Source organism: Coenobita brevimanus, chromosome 64 (assembly GCF_032717465.1).
Source record: "Coenobita brevimanus isolate Jiangsu-jjx chromosome 64, ASM3271746v2, whole genome shotgun sequence".
In the NCBI taxonomy this organism is placed as follows: domain Eukaryota; kingdom Metazoa; phylum Arthropoda; class Malacostraca; order Decapoda; family Coenobitidae; genus Coenobita; species Coenobita brevimanus.
In genome coordinates, this window is record NC_137017.1 from 24,860,004 (window position 1) to 24,880,781 (window position 20,778).

The 20,778-nt window shown below is 42.7% G+C and overlaps 1 protein-coding gene and 1 pseudogene across 1 annotated transcript in view; both read left to right on the forward strand.

Annotated features, from left to right (window-relative positions):
- Nucleotides 1-20,778, forward strand: part of LOC145404709 (uncharacterized) — a 159,137-nt gene that overhangs the window by 117,512 nt on the left and 20,847 nt on the right. The window contains exons 2-4 of the mRNA XM_080276260.1: nucleotides 5,565-5,776; nucleotides 19,368-19,503; nucleotides 19,864-19,997. Of these exons, the coding sequence (XP_080132386.1) occupies nucleotides 5,565-5,776; nucleotides 19,368-19,503; nucleotides 19,864-19,997 (482 nt within the window). The remainder of the gene's footprint in view (nucleotides 1-5,564; nucleotides 5,777-19,367; nucleotides 19,504-19,863; nucleotides 19,998-20,778) is intronic.
- LOC145404757 (5S ribosomal RNA) lies at nucleotides 7,771-7,888 on the forward strand (annotated as a pseudogene).

A 20,778-nucleotide genomic window follows, 5' to 3' on the forward strand; every position in this document is an offset into this window, starting at 1 on the left:
TCTGATTGAATAAAGAATAAAAATTTGCTAGAAGCCATCGCACTAAAGGGAGCAGCTTAGTCCTTACCGCTCTTCCACAAGACCATTAACACTCCCAGGCTTCAGTAATTTATGTCATCTCTTAAAATAATCTTACCATAGATGGAATAAAATACGAGAAAACTCAGCCAAGAGAGAGGTCCTGGTACCATAAATTATTTACAGGGTTCAAAACTCACTGTCGCCTGAGAGTAATCATCTGGTCTTGGCCAAACGCGATTGTGGTTTTAAAATCCTCCCTCTAATACCATCACACCAGACCTAACTGCGATTACCCAGCCACAGTTCATTATTGGTTGCTGGTATCCCCTCCTCCAATACCATCACACCAGACCGACTGCACTGACCTCGCCGTAATGCAGTAAGGTGTTTTGGTTTTGTAGTGGTGTTGAGGTTGGCAGAGCAGTGGATGGAGGGGTCAAGAGTTACATAATGAGTGTTGCAGCAGCCAGTTTAAGGATCACTCTTTGATAATACCGGGTTAGTTAGTCTTTCATCTGGCCCTAACTTACTACCACCATCTTCACTACTAACACTCAGGCTCCTATGGCTTACTCTCACCTGGATAAAGCAGTGTGGCGTTACCTGGACGAGAATACTAGAACTGTACCTACCTTGTGGGGTAATATTTGAAGTTAAGGTTCATGTGACCCGTACTGATATGCGCTTTACGATCTCTCTCTCTCTCTCTCTCTCTCTCTCTCTCTCTCTCTCTCTCTCTCTCTCTCTCTCTCTGTTTCTCAAAAAAAAAAAAAAAAAAAAAAGTATCTACTGAACTGTCTTTTCTGCCCATGTCCTCTCACCCTTTCTCTCTTTCTCTCCTGCCCACCCCACCAAAACACGTCTGCTTCATCAATTATCTTACCCTAACACTCCACTTGTCCAGTCTTTTAGAACACCGGTTTAGCTGGCCTCTTGTCCTGTCGTTGTCTCATGTTCTTTCGTCCTGTCAGTCATAGTAGTGTTTTTCATCTTTGTGTCCATCCGTCTCACTGGAGCTTTCTGGCTGTCTGACAAGGTGTGTTATTGTTTTTTTCGAGTATTCCTTTATTCCCCGAACTGTCTCTCTTTGGAACTCTTCTCCCCAGAATAGTTCCTCCCCTGATTTCAACCTACACCAGTACAAGTCCAACAGTTACAAATTTTTTTATGAATGGATGAGACCTGTAAACTGGTGTATGGAAGTTTTTTATTTAATCTGTTTTTCTTTCGTCTGTTCATTTTCTGTAAAAAAAATAAGTTACTGATTAGGTAAATATAATCACCTGGTGGCGCGAGTTTTTTAAAGAGAAGTCGTTGAAGGAGGTAATGTTGTTCGCCCTAAAGATCAGAAAGTGGATTTTAGAGCTGCTGTGTGTGTGTGTGTGTGTGTGTGTGTGTGTGTGTGTGTGTGTGTGTGTGTGTGTTTCGTCAGAGCCTCTTGCGTGTATGGGGCGACTGACATATGTAGAAGATTCTGACACAACATCACGAGAGGAGCTGCTCTCTCTCTCTCTCTCTCTCTCTCTCTCTCTCTCAGATCCATAAAAATAAATAATTCCACTTCTTGCATGAGTCCGTTTTATATCTCTTTTGTTTTTATTTCTTCCATCTCTGTTTTTGACTCCTCATCGACAAAGCGATTTTCGAATACATAGAGAAGGTTAAAGCTTTTGAATCTGTCATGACTTTGCGTGGAAGTGAGTAATGGGAAGAAACAGACACAAATAGATAGACAGATATATAGATTGACAGATAGACAGATGGATAGACAGATACATAGATAGATAGGAAAGCAGATAGGTAGGTAGTTGGATGGACATATACATAGAGAGAGACAGGTATCAATAAAGACAGAAGGATAAATAAAAGTAGGATCGTTAGAAATACACTGATAGATGAATGGAAAATTGGGCAGTTGGGTGAATCCGCGGATATATAAAGATGAATAGACAGTTGAACAGACAGATAGTGATAGAGATGAAGAGAGTGATAGAAAAAGCTAACTCCATCATTACCATATCATCGTCATCACCATCATCATCATGGCCATAAGAATCATCACCATCAGCCTCATCCTGATATTTATCATAACGCCATAATTGCATTTTAACACCACCACCACCACCATCTTTATCATCAGCGTCAGCACTCTCATCATCATCATCATCATCATCATCAGCAGCAGCAGCAGCAGCAACAACAACAGCAGCAGCAGCAAGAACAACACCTTTATCATAATCATCAACATTATCATAATCATCATTATCACCCTATGTTTTCTTGTTATAAAAAAGGTGGACAGGATCCATAGTAAAGGATGGGGAAGGTAGAAACTGGATGGATCACCTCAGCACGCAGTGTATGGGATCGTGGCATGTCTTCTCTACACCCTTTTCACTCTAACTTGGCCCAAAATGGATCTGTGTGACTGCATGAAGTCGTCGGGAGAAACAGCGAATTTAACGATAGAGTGTCGTGCTTTTCAGTCGGGATAACATGGGCGGGTGAGAGCACGAAAGGAATGGTCAGGTGTGTTGGCAAGTAATTAAAAAGAACCGAATGGCTAGGGGAGTTCGTCAGTAATTAGAACGAAAAACATAGCAAGGTGTGTTCGTACGCACTTAAAAAGAACGATGTGGCCAGGTGTATTCGTCATTGATTAGATCGAAAGATATAGCAAGGTGTATTCGCAAGTAATTTGAACGAAAAGAAATATCAACGTGTGTTCGTAAGCGATTAGAACGAACGAAAAACCAAGATATGTTTCCAGGTAATTATAACGAAAGAAAGTCAGGTGTATTCGCAAGTAATAAGAACTGCCACTACCAACGTTATGAGTGCAAAATTCATGACGAGTTCTGGGTAGTTGAGGAAGAGAGAGAGAGAGAGAGAGAGAGAGAGAGAGAGAGAGAGAGAGAGAATTGTGTGTGTGTGTGTGTGTGTGTGTGTGTGTGTGTGTGTGTGTGATAAGCAGAGAGGGAGGGGAAGGGAGAGGACAGAACGGAAGGGAGAGGATAAAGAGAGCGAAGAGGGATAAGGAGACTGAGAGGGAGGGAGGGAGGGAGGGAGAGAGAGAGAGAGAGAGAGAGAGAGAGAGAGAGAGAGAGAGAGAGAGAGAGAGAGAAAGAGAGAGAGAGAGAGGGAGAGAGAGAGAAAGAGAGAGAGAGGGGGGAGGGAGTCTAGCATGGTTACGTAGAAAAAAGCCATTAATACGAGACAATAACGCACTGTCTATATTGAACCGAGGAGAATGAAGGATTGAATAATGAATGGTAATGGAGCAGTGAATCGCAGGAAGGCCTTCATTTGAACACACGCTACCGAGAGAGAGAGAGAGAGAGAGAGAGAGAGAACAACTGCCTCTTTAGGATTCGAACCCGGGCACTACAGTACATTGACCGTTTCCCTGAGCCGAGTGAAATGACCTGAACTGACCTGACCATAAGAACACACCTGTAACATACCGCTACTAAACTGGACCCTCACCTCGGATGAAGGGTGGTAGCTGGGAGCGTCTCTGTCTCATGATGGCCAAGTACGGTACAATGGGGAAGGAATGTTTGCTCTCCTCCCTCACCCTCCTTCACCCTGCCTCAATGTGCCTCACTTTGCTTCACCCTGCCTCATTTTACCTCACCCTACCTCACCCTGCCTCACCCTGCCTCACTCTGTCTCTCCAACACGTCTGTGCCTCCTGTCTCCGGTAACTTAGCAAATGAAGAGGCCCTTGATAGTGGCGAGGAAGCAGCGAGGGGGAAGGAGGGAGGGAGAAAAAAAAGAGACAGGACGGAACGACAGCTACAGAGTGAGAGGAGGGGAGAAGGTGGAAAGAAAGAGGGAAGGAGACGGGGTGAAAAATGAAGGTGAAGGAAGAACAGAAGGAGGGAGGAATAAAGGGAAAGAGAGAGAATGATGGAAGAAAGAAATGGAAAAAGCAGGTGACGAAGGAGACAGAAGGGGATCAGGATGGAGAGAAGAAGCAAAGAAGGAGGGAGAGGGACAAAAGGAGGGAGGGAAAGAGGAAAACAAGTATATAGGGAGAGAACACTGAAAATACGAAGACAAGCGGAAGGAGAGACTTAGAGAGAAAGAAAACTGTAAGGAGGGAGAAAAAGGAGGAAAGGAGGAAAGTAAGAGGGGGAAAGAAGGTGGGAAGGCAGGGTATGGTGGGAGAGGGAGAGAGAGAGAGAGAGAGAGAGAGAGAGAGAGAGACAGACAGACAGAGACAGAGAGAGACAGAGAGAGAGAGACAGAGACAGAGACAGAGAGAGAGATTAAATTGAGGGAGGGAGGAGAAATACGTCACTCAAAGAATTTATCCTTTTCCTCCAATGACGGATTGTTTAGTTTATTCAGGCAATTTATAGACTTTTTTATAACTTAGGAAGAAACTCTAATATTTAAAAGGTTAACGTGGGCAATATATAACCTCTCCGAATTGAAAAATGTCGCCTGTTGTGACTAATATCGTCTGGAAGTATGAATAATATTACAAAAGAAAAAGGTAGTATCCGATCCAAAGAGTATGAAAAAAAAAAAAAAAAAAAAGACATTCCCTGGAACTCATCATTCGCCTTTTCTTTAGTTAAATTTTTCTATTCTCTGTTCATTTTAACCAGTAATAAAACCTTCCAGAGCAGCAGGAATTTTGTATAAAACGCGTCACAGGTTTGAAGGGGTTAAAAGTGAAGTGGTGTAGTGGTAGGGGCGTGGACTGCCGGATCGCACGGTCTTGCGTTTTATCCCGAATGTTGCAGGGAACAGACTGAGGATTTGCATACCATTATAATTTTTCCCCTGCTTTTCCATTAGGCTCTCGGACAATCCCTTAACCTAATCAGTCCGGAGATTTTTATTTTCTTTTTTTCAATTCTAGCTGATGGCTTGTTATGGAGGTCTTTTGAAGCGAACAGGTCATTGAAAGTTGTATGCGCTCCAATTAGCAGAAAAAATGCCTCTTGAATGAAATAAAATAATTGAAGGTAACAAGGATGAAATAAATACTATGTGCCAGGCTGAAAAGATTTACCCCTTGCGTCCCTGAGAGCATCCATACAACTGAATAAAATGTCAATTTTCTCTCTCTCTCTCTCTCTCTCTCTCTCTCAGTGCCAACGATAGTCCCTGCCCCTCTGTCTCCAGTCTCCCTCTTTCCCTCTCCCTCTAATATCTCCACACATCTAACAAGTCCATCTTTGCCACACAGGTCCAAACATAGTCGATGTACAGTATAATAGTGCGAGTCACAATGCCAACCTGCTCTTCTGTGTTTGTACCTCCAAGTCTCTCCGCAGTTCTTGTCTCTGTATTTTTCCCATCCTCCCTCTCTATCTCCAGCCACTCCACACGGTCCTCTCTCTCTCTCTCTCTCTCTCTGCCCCACAGCGTCTGCCACAGCGGATATGGCACAGTACGAGACAGTGCCAAGCTGCTCTGCCTGTGTCTTTACCTCCAGTCTCTCTTCTTCTCTTGTCTCTGTGTTTCTCCCACTCTCCCTCCCTCCAATCTCTCCTCATCTAACACCCGCCATCTCTGCCCCACAGCCTCTGCCACGGCGGATATGGTAACAGTGCGAGTGACAGTGCCAACGTTCGCTGACCTCGGGCAAACAGTTCGTCTGCAGTGCCACTGGAAGATCAGCCGTGGGAACCTGTATTCCCTCAAGTGGTACCTCGATGACCAGGAGTTCTTTGCCTACATGCCTGGTGACCAGCCGGCCAAGACCCTGCATCAGCTGCAGGGGTTTACTGTTAATGTGAGTATTACTTGGCCTTATTTATCTCTATCATCATCATCATCATCAGTGTTATAATTCCAAGAAATCGAAATTATTTTGTACTGATCTGGGACTGGTTTGACAAGGAAAGGTTTATCGTCATCATCATCATTATCGTCGCCATCATCATCATCATCATCATCATCATCATCGTGATCTCAAACCAGCCTACTGGATGAGATGACATAGGATTGAGAAATGATGAAAGACATAGCACAAATGTAGGTTACACTGGACTGACTGTGGTCTGGTTAGATTAGGTTAGATGAGTATAGGTTCAGTTAGGCTAGGTTTAGATTGGTTTAGGATCATTGGGATTTGGTTGCATTATATTAGGTTAGATTTTAGTAGGTTCATGTTAATTGTGAATGAGGATAGGTTAGGTTAGGCTTGGTTGGTTTTTAGACTATAGGCTATGTTAAGTTAGGTTAGTCTGGGTTAGGTTCGTTCAGGTTTTGTTAGACTGGGTTTCATTTATCTGAATATGGTGTCCAGGGTTAGGATAGGTTAGAGTGGGTTGGGTTAGGTAAGGTCATGTGTGGTTTTGTTTGGCCAGGCTGATTTGATTTAATACCCTGGTTTAGCAAAGGTCTTTTAAACAAGTTGAAGTTAGATTAAGGTGGATTTAGGATGTTGGTGCTCTAACCTTCTGAAAGTGATATATTTTCACTCTGTTTCTGCTATCTTAAGACGATTTTCTTAGCTAAGGAGAGGTTACTGGGACTGGTGAGCTGGTGAGTATAGATATAGCCTTCATAAACCCTTCAAGATTTTTCCTTCATTGCTTCAGTCTTTTCGTCTAGTGGTAGCCTGATAAGAAGCAAACGCATGGTAGTCAAGGCGTTTAGGGTGCTTCCTCAGGGGTGCTAAGATGGCAGGGTATCACCTTTTGCTTAACGCCCTCCATTGCAGATTGCTGGAGGTACCTGGAAATATGTCAGTTTTACAGGTTTATGTGTGTGTGTGTGTGTGTGTGTGTGTGTGTGCAAACGGATGAGACTACTAACTTCTCATTAACAACATGCAACCCGTTGAATTTCTCTCTCTCTCTCTCTCTCTCTCTCTCTCTCTCTCTCTCTTTAAGGCCAAACACCATTATTTCTGGACCATGAGAATTTTATGTGCGTCTGCTCTGCTTATGAACACGACCATATGTACATGTTCGTGTGTGCGTGCGTGTGTGTGTGCGTGTGTGTGTGTGTGTGTTTGTGTGTGTTTATTTTTGTATGTAGATCGTACATTGTTCAGTATAAGGTATGTATGAATTATGTGTGTATATACGTGTGTGTAGTATACGTGCGCATAAGTAGGTGTGTGTGCATGTCTGTATGCACGTGTGCAGAGGTATATGTCTGTGAGGGTATGTATGTGCAGAAAGTCATCTGATATTGCGTACATCTGTATTGGTGTTTTTAAGTATATAATGTGTATATGTATCTCAAAGTGTATACCATTTCCTGAGTGCATGTGTATGTGTCTGTGGGCAGTTACATGTGTGCATACTGTTACATAGCCTATGATTTCATCATCCTTTGTGTAATTCTAACGTGCAGTATGCTGCATGTTTGATCACGAGCGTATTCTACCTCACTCCCCCCTTCTACCCTTATAGTAAAGTAAGTCGTTCTTTCTGTTGTTCAGAGCAGGATTGTCAACTCTTTGTCCCCATGGCTTCATTTGCGCGTCCTTCTTACAAGTTGTATCAAGCTCTGCCGGCCCCTATATAATGAGCTCAGTCTCTACATTAATTGCCACTTAGATCTACTCCTCATTTTGTTCACATCTCTGTCCTCCCCTGTACAGTTGTTATTATTGTGAGTGCTCAGGAAGACTCCAACCATCTAGCAGCTGTGTAATTTGAGTATAAGTGTTATTGCCTTTTTTCTTGTACTGTGTAGCGTAAGGTGTTAATTCTTAGGCCTAGTGGGGTTTTTGTGATTCATGTGTTTTTATGTCAGTCATTTTTGATATTTTGTATCTGTAATACACGTTGAGTACACCGTTTCCTCTCCGATCAGCGAAGTTAAGCAACGTTGGGTCTGGTTAGTACTTGGATGGGTGACCGCCTGGGAACACCAGATGCTGTTGGCATCCCTACGTGTCAAGTGGGGTTGGTGGAGGATTAGTGCCCTTCCCTGTAAAACAATTAACTCTAAGCCCTTGGCCACCCCGTGTGGGATACATGGCGTCTGGCAATGAATGAATGATGAATAATATATCTTGCATTCACTGAGTATTATCCGGCATTCTCATTTTATCAGGGCTGACTGAGATAAATTCACTCTTGCTAATTTCGTGTTAATAGAGGCTATTGCAGTTAACCATATATTTAACCTGTTTTTTGCCATTACATTATCCTTATGAGTCCTGAATGTTTTGTAGTTAATTTGAGCATTAAACTTTAACTTGTAATTTTACCTAACTCTTTTGTTTTGAACCTGGAACTTTACGGGACAGTAGTGATTTTTAGTATTCTCACTTAAAGTGTACATTATCTTTCTCTGTTCCGTAACAATACCCACATGAACGCATACTCATGTAGGTATAACCCTGTACGTATTGCTGTGTGTACCTTCACGCCCAGTTGCACGCAAACAGTAGTCTTTCTGCAAGCATACGGAGTATTTAGCGTCGTTTGTGTGTGTGTGTGTGTGTGTGTGTGTGTGTGTGTGTGTGTGTGTGTGTGTGTATCATCATCAGTAACATTACCACAATCATTATAGCCATCATCATCATCACCACCACCTTCATCATCGTCACCATCATCATCATCATCATCATCATCATCACAAGCACTACCAACATCATCATCATCATCATTATCATCATCATAATCATCATTATTATCATTAACTATAGTATGATCTTTGGTTTCTCACTCTCAGTAACTGCAAGATAATCAGTAGTGAGTTGTCCTAAAAGATGAATGAGGAGAGGAAGATAGGAGTGAGCTGGGCAGAGAATACTGGGCAGGTTAGAGTGTGGTTTACTCTAGAATTTTAGGAGAGAGAGAGAGAGAGAGAGAGAGAGAGAGAGAGAGAGAGAGAGAGGATGGGCAGAGAATGTGCTTTGGAGGAGTTATTCTAGTTTTACCTTAGAAAGCCAGTGAGGTGCGGAAGAGAAATGTAGGATGATATGGTAGAAGCAGAGTGGGTGTGGATGGGGTGAGTCGGTGATGAAAGGTGGGAAGGACGAGAGAGTACAGCTTGTGATGATTAGGCACTGTAGCTTGGGTGACATTGGCTAGGTGAAGATTGGTGTCGTTGTTTTATCCAAGCCAAACAAGAGGAATATACGGACACGTTACTGGATGAAAATTAACGCCTTCAATACTATGACGACACATTTATTCAAACAAGAACAGTCATTTGCAACTGAACGGATGAAGTAAATCTCCCATTAACCCTATGACAACAAGAGGGGTTTCCAAAGTAAGTCATCTGGAAGTAACAAAAATATTTAGAAACAAAACATTAAGGTAGTGAAGGAGTTAGAAAACTTTCTTGCCAATCCATACGCCTGGAAACAGTATATATTATATTTAATATATATATATATATATATATATATATATATATATATATATATATATATGTGTGTGTGTGTGTGTGTGTGTGTGTGTGTGTGCTGTATATAAACTGCCTGTCACTTGTGGAAATCGAGGGGGATACATGTAAATAAGTCTGGCAGGTGTGACATTCTATAACGAATTCGCTCGAATTGCAGGTGTAATAAATACTCTTGTCAGCCATATTGTCCGACCCACCCACAATCAGTCCTTGGCCGAGTCGTAATCACCACCTTCATGTCTATATTGACTGAGTTTGGTGGCCAGATTACAGTGGCCAGCTCTCGTAAAATATGAAGTTTATCCTGTTTTGGTTGTTGTGAGATGTTTATTTGTGTGTCTGAGAGAGAGAGAGAGAGAGAGAGAGAGAGAGAGAGAGAGAGAGAGAGAGAGAGAGATAGAGAGGGAGAGAGAGAGACTGATTCTATAACCTGCCTCCCTTCCTCCCTCCCTGGCCAACACTCTTCCTCCCCAGATCCACCTGCCAAACCGTCCATCCAGCAATCATGGCGGCCAATCAGATCACTTACCTGTCTGTCGGTCCGTAATCGGAGTTAATTCTTCACTAACCTGATTTACCCATCGCTCATCAAACGTCCAGGATTTTACCGATGAGTTTTGCGTGGTAGCGTTTGGGTAAATGGCTTGATTGACTGAGCTTCATGTTGTTATCTTGCTGCCTTGTTTATTTTTTTTCGGTTGTCTACCCGCCCACCCTCTCTCTCTCTCTACTCACCATTTCTCTCCCTCTGTGTGGATCCATATTTTTGGTCGGTGGGATGTTGATGTGTGCGTCTCGGGGCGCTCGTGCGTGCGTGTGTGTGTGTGTGTGTGTGTGTGTGTGTGTGTGTGTGTGTGTGTGTGTGTGTGTGTGTGTATTCTTTACTGTGCATGTATCCAAAAAGGTGATTGCCTGTCTAAACCGACCTCCCGAAAGAAGAAAATATAATAAAAAACTATCCTGTCTTCTGTTATCCCATCCTGGTGTAGGGACTCGAGGCTAGGCTGGTGTTGTCCGTTATACTGAACACTTTCTTTATGATGACGTCTTTTATGAACGACTCTTAACATCAGACAGTTAAATCCAGGAGAGAGTGAGTCATAGGAAAGCTAGTGCTTGCCCGTTATTGAGACCACAAAGAACTTCACTGACCAGAAAGTCGAGAAAAATCTAATATTTTCTCGTTACGATTTCCGACAATTTCACTCCTTCGCGTCATGCGCGATTACCAGAACTTTTGTTTGGCATTTTTGTGACACTCCCTGGACTTAATCCTGACCTAATGCGAAAAAAAAAAAAATCGATACCTATTACCGTTCTCGTGAAAGAAACGAACAAATACACAAACAGACATTTTCGTGTGTTGCGATTTCTGACGATTTTGCGCCGTTACGTCGTGTGCGATCGCCAAATTTTGTGCTGGTATTTTTCTGACACTCCCTGGACTTACCCCGACCAAATACAGAAAGAATTAGTTCGATGTCTATTACCGTTTCGTGAAAGATACGAACAAACGCCCAGACAGACACACATACACAGCTTGACTTTATTATTTAGATGAACTTTGCTGATAAGTACAGCACCTATGGCGATATGAAAAGAACCGCATTGGCCAGTCCATCCATGGTATCTGGCTGTTTAGGTATGCTTTTATTTATTCATATATTATTTTCAGTATTATTATTATTATTATTGTTATTATTATTATTTTATTTATTAGATTATTATTATTATTATTATTATTTTTATTATTATTATTGTTATTATTATTACCTTATTTATTTATTTATTTGTTTATTTTTGGCCGAGGACCTTAGCTGGGGTCATTGGTGCAACCAGTAGTAGTTAGCACATCTAACTGTCTATTACCTGTTCCAGTTGGGTCGTGTACCTGAAGGTAGGAGAAAACACCTTTATTTACTCATATTAGGTGTGTGTGTGTGTGTGTGTGTGTGTGTGTGTGTGTGTGTGTGTGTGTGTGTGTGTTTATACAGATAGATATATACAGTAGATAGTCTTACAGATAGATATGTGTCTCCTTGTTCGTGTCGTCTCGTACCAAGAAACTTTTGCTGGAATGGACGTGGAAGGAAATGGGGAGGCCAGTGGATTGATGGGGCTGTGTGTTTGTTTGTGTATATATATCTTTTGCTCTGTTTGAGTTTTAAGTCTTTTGTTTCTTGTGTCTAATTTCGTATATAGGTGCGGACAGAAATATCGCCCTCCCCCTTCGTTTAGCTATTTGTGAAACTGACATGATAATATGAAATGTTTGTTGGGCACGGAGGAATATATCACTGGGTTCTAAGCAATTGTTCACTGTCTCTCTGTTTTGATGAAAGGAAGTGGATCAGTATTTATGTTCTCAGTTTTATCTCTATGCCATTTTTTTTTTATTGTGTGTGTGTGTGTGTGTGTGTGTGTGTGTGTGTGTGTGTGTGTGTGCGTGTTTAAGCTTCCATATATCATTGACGCAAACCAACATGGAGGCATCATAAAATTCTATACCCAGGTCCCTTTAACTCGACGTAAAATTGCCTTCTCTCCATGTCCACTGAGGAGCTGTAACAATTGAGTAACACTGGAATCGCGGTGATAGAATCGTGTTATTGTCAGTATCGTCAGCAGAGAAGACTTTGTAGCGCCTCTTCCCTAGTGATATATTTTGTAAACTTCCCTTTGTTATTCTTGATGTCATTCTTATGTTTTGTATTCTAACCTTTGTTTTGTTTTTATTTCCTTCCTGCCCATTGGTGTTCTTGATGCTATTTATTTATATTTTTTATTTCTCCTTTGTTATTTTTTGTTATTTATGTCTTTTGTACACTATCACTTATCTTTCCTGTCACTTCTTATTGCTTTTCTTTCATTTACAGGTGGATTTACATTGAATGACAAGCCAAATGGTGTCTGTAAGCCAAGAAACCATTTACAACGCTGGGTGGTAACCATATAACCAAACTATACGTGCTCCCTACGTGTCAGCAAGTGGGTTGGTGAAGGGTTAGTGCCCCTCCCCGTAAAACAAATAACTCAAGGTCAAGTGGCCACTCCTTAAGGGATTATGGCGTCAGGCAATAGATAGATAAATGTTTTCTGGATATCAATATAGGCTGCGTACCACATAATAATGAATGTTAGGAGAAGATACTAGAAAGCCTTATTAACCGAAGAAAATACAACTCCTAGTCATGAAAAAAAGCTATGGACTTTATACACAGCACTTCAATGTATCATTAGAATGTGGTGCTCGTCAAGAAGAAGTGCAATGAAAATGAGAAAGAGCCGTGGTATTGTCGTCTTCTTCCATTAAGCTGTAAAAAGAAATTAAAGACTAGAATAAGCTGCTATACTTCGTTCATCTTAAGCTGGCCCAGTCTTTCATCCTTTCCCAGATTTCACGTAGCCCAGTGGCGCAAGAAGCCAGTGCAACGGCTCTACATCCTTTCCACAGCACTTCGTCGTGACTGGCTCCAAGCTCTAACGTTAACATTTTTGCTACGACGCAGCATGCAAGATGAAGAAAGCGTAATTTTGGGCCAAGTTAAAGCGAACTGTCTGTCACTCTGCTCTATCTTTTTACCGGTGCACCTGTCGATCTGTTCTCAAACCAAAAATTTAGACTTTAAAAAAAATCCATCCACAAACATTATACCCCTCCCCCCTCTTTCTCTTCTCCCATAAAAAAAGGAAAAATGAGCAAAAAAGTTTGTGGTGGTGGAGGTGGACAAAGGAGGTGACAGAATCAATAGCAGAGGCTGGCGTGAGGTGAAAAGTTCACCCATTCTCACCACGGACGATCACCAAAGTTAAAACCTGCCCGCTTGTTGGCACTCATCGTTGGCTGAACCCGACCTGAACCCTGGTTGTTGGAGACTGGTTAACCCGACCTGACCCTTGGTTCTTGGGGACAAGTTAACCCGACCTGACCCCTGGTTGTTGGGGACTAGTTAACCCGACCTGACCCCTGGTTGTTGGGGACTAGTTAACCCGACCTGACCCCTGGTTGTTGGGGACTAGTTAACCCGACCTGACCCCTGGTTGTTGGGGACTAGTTAACCCGACCTGACCCCTGGTTGTTGGGGACTAGTTAACCCGACCTGACCCCTGGTTGTTGGGGACTAGATAACCCGACCTGACCCCTGGTTGTTGGGGACTAGTTAACCCGACCTGACCCCTGGTTGTTGGGGACTAGATAACCCGACCTGACCCCTGGTTGTTGGGGACTAGATAACCCGACCTGACCCCTGGTTGTTGGGGACTAGATAACCCGACCTGACCCCTGGTTGTTGGGGACTAGTTAACCCGACCTGACCCCTGGTTGTTGGGGACTAGTTAACCCGACCTGACCCCTGGTTGTTGGGGACTAGTTAACCCGACCTGACCCCTGGTTGTTGGGGACTAGTTAACCCGACCTGACCCCTGGTTGTTGGGGACTAGTTAACCCGACCTGACCCCTGGTTGTTGGGGACTAGTTAACCCGACCTGACCCCTGGTTGTTGGGGACTAGTTAACCCGACCTGACCCCTGGTTGTTGGGGACTAGTTAACCCGACCTGACCCCTGGTTGTTGGGGACTAGTTAACCCGACCTGACCCCTGGTTGTTGGGGACTAGTTAACCCGACCTGACCCCTGGTTGTTGGGGACTAGTTAACCCGACCTGACCCCTGGTTGTTGGGGGCTAGTTAACCCGACCTGACCCCTGGTTGTTGGGGACTAGTTAACCCGACCTGACCCCTGGTTGTTGGGGACTAGTTAACCCGACCTGACCCCTGGTTGTTGGGGACTAGTTAACCCGACCTGACCCCTGGTTGTTGGGGACTAGTTAACCCGACCTGACCCCTGGTTGTTGGGGACTCATTTGGAAGGTCAACTCCAGCCCCCTCGTTGTACGTATGGCCGAGGTGGGGTTGTGGGTGGGATGGTGGGCTGTGGGTCTTGACGATGGCAAAAGTTAAAAGTTTCTCTGTTGCTGGGGACTCATCACAGTGCAAAGACGACCCTTCGGTTGTTAGAGACTCGTTTTAAAGTTACCCCTTCCCCCACCCTCTGTACTGATGAAGTGGGTGTTGTGGAAGGATTTTGGGTTGTGACTTTCCATCCATCCATCCATCCATCAACTAATCTAGCATTGCCTCGTGAGGAGCGTAGGAGTCAAAGGCTAGGCAAGTTGGTCCTGACATTTAAGATAAGAGTGACCAGCCTCACTCATCCCTGAGTGGCATGACATGAGCAATAAACCTGAACCACGCCTTAATTACCCCTTAACCACCAGGCGCCATAATTTGGTATATGGTCACCACCAAGCACAGTAAATGGTTTCCTGATGTACAGGAAACATTTGGCTTGTCGATTAGTGTAGAGTCACCCGTAGACAGAAGGAAGAGGAAAGAATGAAGGAAAGAAAGAAGAAGGATGGAAAGAATGGAGGAAGAGAGAAAAGGGCAGGCACCCAAGAGCAGCACTACATCGAGTGAGTGGATGGTGAGGTCTCACACCAATCAGAAATATATCTCACCATAAATAAAGAAATAAATAAATTAATAAGATTAAACAGAAGGATATAAACCAGTGAAAGTTCTTCCTCCCATAGGCAGTTGAATATACAGTAAGATGGTTGAAGTTAAGATAATTTGAAATGAAGATGTCTGTACACATTGCATTTAACTCTTTAACGTTGGTAGCCAGACGACTTTTCTTATCAATGGGAACTCTTCTGAAGATTTTGTAGGCAGAAAGATAGAAGCAAATTTTTTCAGAGTTGGCTAGCTGTTCACAGTACTTGAAAGAGCGAGAACACACTTAACTTTTTCATTACAGATCATGAAAGAAAGGTGGATAGGTGACTACTATTTTTCTCTTTTAACAGGAGAGGCATGATGATAGATTTCCAGGGTACTGTACAGTGCCCTGGGTAACATCACTAGCTTAAAATAATCCTACAACACTTGGGCAAAGAAAATGGAGACTGTTGTTGACAGAATGGGAGCTGTTGAGATGAAATGCATATTGTTACGTTCCATGGGCGAAATTAAATAATTGTATCTACCCCGTGAGAAGCCACAGAAAGCAACAAGGAAAAATTAAGAGGAATTATAACCTATTCATAGATACTAGACAAGCACTAGAGTAGATAATTAGGGTGGCTAGTTTAAACATTTAATACACAAACAAGCACAAACACTATATACAATAAATGATAATAATAATAATCCTACACCAACACAAATGATATACACAAACACAGAAAAATAAGAACAGTAATAGTAATCCTACATGAAGCATAACACAGTGCACCTACACAAGGCTATTGCCATGCACCAACGCAAGACTAAATGGTCTAAAAACAAGGAGAGAATGAATACTCATGGGTTAACATGCAGCGGAGGGTATTGACGGTGGCGTCACTAAAGCACAGGTTTCCAGGTGGAGTTAAGGAGTGGTTCACTAAGATAAATCCCAGGGCAGAGGGTGTGAGTGAACTGCCTCCCACCGAGAACCCAAGTCATCAATTCACCTCTCATGGAGGTGGTGAATTATTGGGGGGGGGGGGGAGGAGATTTGGATGACGTGGCGTGTAACCGGTGAAGAAACTAGTAGATCTGACTCTAGTCAACAGATAGAGCTGTTGTCTTTGCGGTACGAGGCAGAAGAGTGACAATTAGGGGCGTAACAATATGACCCCACCTGGTTGAGAATAACAAGACAAGCTGGCGTTGCTGTTACTACCCTGGCATCTTACGACTCAGGCAAAACAGGCATTACGACACGCACACTTTCATAAACACTCCTACTACAGCCATCTTCTCCCTGCCACAACCAGACTCAATCTGGTATCTCCAAGTACAGGAGTCACTGTTCTTATGAGGTGTCAGTGTTTATCTAGTGAGTGTCAGGTACTGGAGAAGACACCTCTTGAGTTGTCGTGTGGCCTGACTAAATGGACGTGTATGGCAGCTACACCAGATGTGTACATATAGTTTAGAATTAGTCTAAAGGTTGCAAGGAAATACCTGTTCATTTCAATAATTTATTTACAGTTTAGATACCACTGGATGATGTATTTCAGCTTAGGGGAAAAATATAAAACCTGATGGGGTTCCTGATGGTTTACGCTGACCAGTTTACAATTACGGGGTCTCTCAGAAGCTGAATAAAATCGTCTGGTGATGAAAAAAAAAAAAAAACTACATCATCTTACGAAATGGGTCAACCGGAAAGGTAAGTCCTGGAAATGAAAGAGAAATTTAGCTGCAGCGATTATTCCTCACCGTCACCCACCTCCCGGGTACAAGTCCCAGGCGGATGGTTCAGGTTTGTCCCTCTACATAACCTAATAGGGTTGTGGGTGAGGGTTAAGGGGTACGCTGATCATGGGCCGTATCTTACCACTTCACTTACCCCAAAATAAGAAGTGAAGTCATGGCTGCGATAGGAGGAGGGTAAGACACACACCAGGCCCGGACGGTGAAGGAGAAGATAGCGGAAGTAGACAGGGGTATGGTAGGCCAAAGAGAAAGCACTAAAGATGAAGCAAAACGTATATTAGGACAGACACAAGGTACAGAAACAGAGGCAGTGGTAGCTCAGTGTCTAGGTGTAGGGTTGGGCAGATACAAAGTACAGAAGTGGTTAGGAGAAAGCTAGGGCAGAGCCAAGGCACAGGCAATAAAACAGAATAAGGTGGTAGTAGACTTTGGGTAGGAGAAGGGTAGGACAGATAAATGTACCCATAATGAAACAGAATGTTATGGTAGTAGGCAGTCATTTGGAGATTTGTAAAGTTACTTGGCACAGACAGTGAAACAGAATATTGTGGCAGCAGAGAATAGTAAGAGATTCGTTCAGAAATAAGGCCTGACAGTCAAACAGAAGATAGTATTGTAGTAGCAGTACTAGCAGTAGTAGTTGTAGTAGTAGTAGCAGTAGTAGTAAACAGAGGTTTGGAGGACAGAAGGGTCGATCATGGTGTGGACGGTGAAACACATTACAGGAATGGTAGGTAGTAAACAGTAGTGGTAGTGGTAGATAATAAATCAGAGCAGATACAGTATAGAGCACAGAATGAAGCAAAATACATCTGGTAATACACAGTGATATGGAAGGACAGATACAAGGCGCAAGCGGTGAAATAGAATATACTGTAGAGGCAACAAAGTAGTATGGACAGACAGATAAAAGTGGCTGACGGCTAAACAGAAGAGAGTGGTGACAAACGGTCGTAAGGTAGATAATAATTACAAGGCACAGACGGCGACACAGAGGACAATGATAGTAGACAACGCAATGTTGTGGGTTAGCTTATTTATGGACAGGCGTTAGCTAATGACAATACACCCAGTAAACTCAGTGGGGCTCGTACTTACTACTTCAGATCGTCCTTCCTATATGAGGCCAGTACCAATCCACCAAGCCACTCTCTTCAGTTGTGATTTGCATTTTAAAGCACCTAAAGAAGAGCTTTGAAGTGCTGTATTCATCATCACCACCACCACCATCATCATCATCAACAACATCCTTCTTCCCTGGAAACTCTCAACAAAGGATAACCATGATAGAACCGCTTCCCGACTAATTTGTTTTTATTTACGTCTCTCTCTCTCTCTCTCTCTCTCTCTCTCTCTCTCTCTCTCTCTCACCAGTATACTTATACACTCTCTTCATGCCGTCTCACTTTCACACTCTCTCTATGGAACCCCTTACTTTGCATTTATTAAACATCCCTTCACCATTCCAAAGCCTCCATTAATTTTCATCCATTCACTGATTTCATATATCCTCCATTCCAAAATACTTGTAACTCATTCTGTTACAAAATCCATCTTCCTTCTGCCTACAGTTGTATTATCTTGTATGCACCACTTAATTTCTCATACATATATATTTCATTAAGTCGCTCATTAATTCATTGGCTGAAAATTGCATTCTTATGGTTTTTACTTTATCTGACATCAGGCAAATTTATTATAATCAAAATAAAACTAGGGTACCAAATGCCAGAGAGCATCACAATTGACGATGTGAAAAAAATAAAATAAAATAGCGTAATCCAGCATAAAACGAACGAATTTATTTATCTTATACTCATCGCCGTCAAAGGGTTAAAGTGTAATAAAGTGGCATTGATCAGAACAGTTGCTTAAAATTATGAGTCAATCTGAAATGTCTGAAGAAATGTTATTCAGGAAAAATTATGCATGATGTTTGTAGGAAGATCGATTCATATTTTTCCTTTCTTTTGTCCTTTTTTTTTTTTTTATATTACATTTGCAGGACATGGCAGCTGCGGAAAAATATTAATATAGTTTGCTTTACACCTATTTCTCAGGAAGTTAAAATATAGTTCTGCCCATCCACTGTGCAATGATCATGGAGGCGGATAACCAGAACGGAATTAAAGTGTGGGGAGGAGGGGCTTCAAAACTCTCATCTCCCTTCAGAACGTAATTAGGCTGGTCATTCCTATATTTTTTTTTTTACGATAATGCTTTCCTTATCATCTGGCCAGTCATTGTCATTCTTTTTTTTAGATTTTTGATTTACATAGTTTAATATTTTATCGTCTGATAGGTTCAGTGAAATTTAATATTAAGATCCACAACGATGCTGTTAAGGTAGATAGATAGATAGATGGGGAGAGAGAGAGAGAGAGAGAGAGAGAGAGAGAGAGAGAGTGAGAGAGAGAGAATCACTCTGTCTATCTCTTCCTCCCTCGAGCACCTCTGCTTCAATCTTAACTACTTGTATATAGGTGACGCCTGGGGTGTTTCTCTCTCTCTCTCTCTCTCTCTCTCTCTCTCTCAGTTTTGATGAGCAAACTGAGAAGGAATGGGAATACATTTATAGAAGGTAATATAGAAGTTGACGGGGGTGAGGATCGATTAGATAAAGGTGGGGTAGGTAAGGATAGATTAGATACGAAATAGGTCAGGTTAACTGAAATTTAATTTAGATAAGGCTTGACTGCTCTTCCTACCGCCTGCCCTTGCTCTCGCCCCCAGATGGACGAATCCAACGAGCACCAAGTGGTCCTGATGGGAGTGGACCACAGCGCCACGGGAAAGTACAAGTGTGAGGTGATATCAGAGGGTCCTGCCTTCTACACGGCCGATAAGGGCGCCTACATGACCGTCGTGAGTAAGTACCGGAGAGAGAGAGAGAGAGAGAGAGAGAGAGAGAGAGAGAGAGAAGGTGAGGGGGAGGGATGAGATAACTGACGATCTTTGGTATGAAGCATGAGTACCACACAGGGGACATGGGACAGCTGATCACAGTCTTGACACTTCATTTCCCACCCACTCTTACATAGCTAACTACATTACCCTGTCTGCCTTCTGTCATAATGCTGTGTATTTCTTCTTCCCTAATGCTATTGTCTGTTTTCCTTTCTGAACATAATCCTTTTAATATTTGTATTGCCATTTAATGTCTTTTATTGCCATTTAATGCCTTTTATTGCCATTTAATGCCATTTTTGTCTTCTCTTGCCAATCATAGAAATCCCGAAGGAGAAGCCAAGAATCTTTGGCACGAAGCACGAGTATCACATTGGGGACATGGCCCACCTTACCTGCATCTCGGCACCCTCCCGCCCCGCAGCCTCACTCACCTGGTACATCAACAACGAGGAGGTGAGGCAGAGAGAGAGAGAGAGAGAGAGAGAGAGAGAGAGAGAGAGAGAGAGAGAGAGAGAGAGAGAGAGAATGCAATAAAAAAAAAAAAACAGACAACTGTCAGTGGAAAACATGAAAAAATACAGGCAAAACAAGGAAGCAGTCATCAGTCATCAGAACAGACAACAGCAGATTTCAAATAACATTGAGCAAAGAACTCCACAGAAGAGCTAGGGGGCACTCAGACAGCACATACCACAGCCATTGACAATACAATTTACGATCTATTCCTGCTTCCTGATCCGAATCCTCCTTTTCCTGGACACGCTGCCCTATTTGCCAGATTTTATTGTATTGGAGCAAATGATGAGGTGAAAGAGAGAGAGATTGTCCAGGTGCTTGAGGATGCGAAAGTGGATGTATGTGGAATAACTGAAACAAAATGGAGAGGAGAAAGTGTGAGAGAATGGGAGTATGGATGGGGTAAATGTGCAGGAGTAGGTGAGAATGAGAGGGCAAAGGAAGGAGTATGTATAGTTGTGAGTAAAAGATGGAAGAGGAGCATAAGACAGTATGGATCAGTTGGATCAAGGATTGTGTGGGTAAAGTTGAAAGTTGGAATACAAATGTGGGCGATTGTGTGTGTGTATGCGCCAACGCAAGATCGTGCTAGAAGAGTGAGAGAAGAGTTCTGGACAAATGTGGAAGTGTTCATGGAAAGTTTGGAAGGAATGAGAGAGTGTTTTTGATTGGTGATATGAATGGTAAAGTTGGGAATGTGAAGGTGGATGGAATAGTT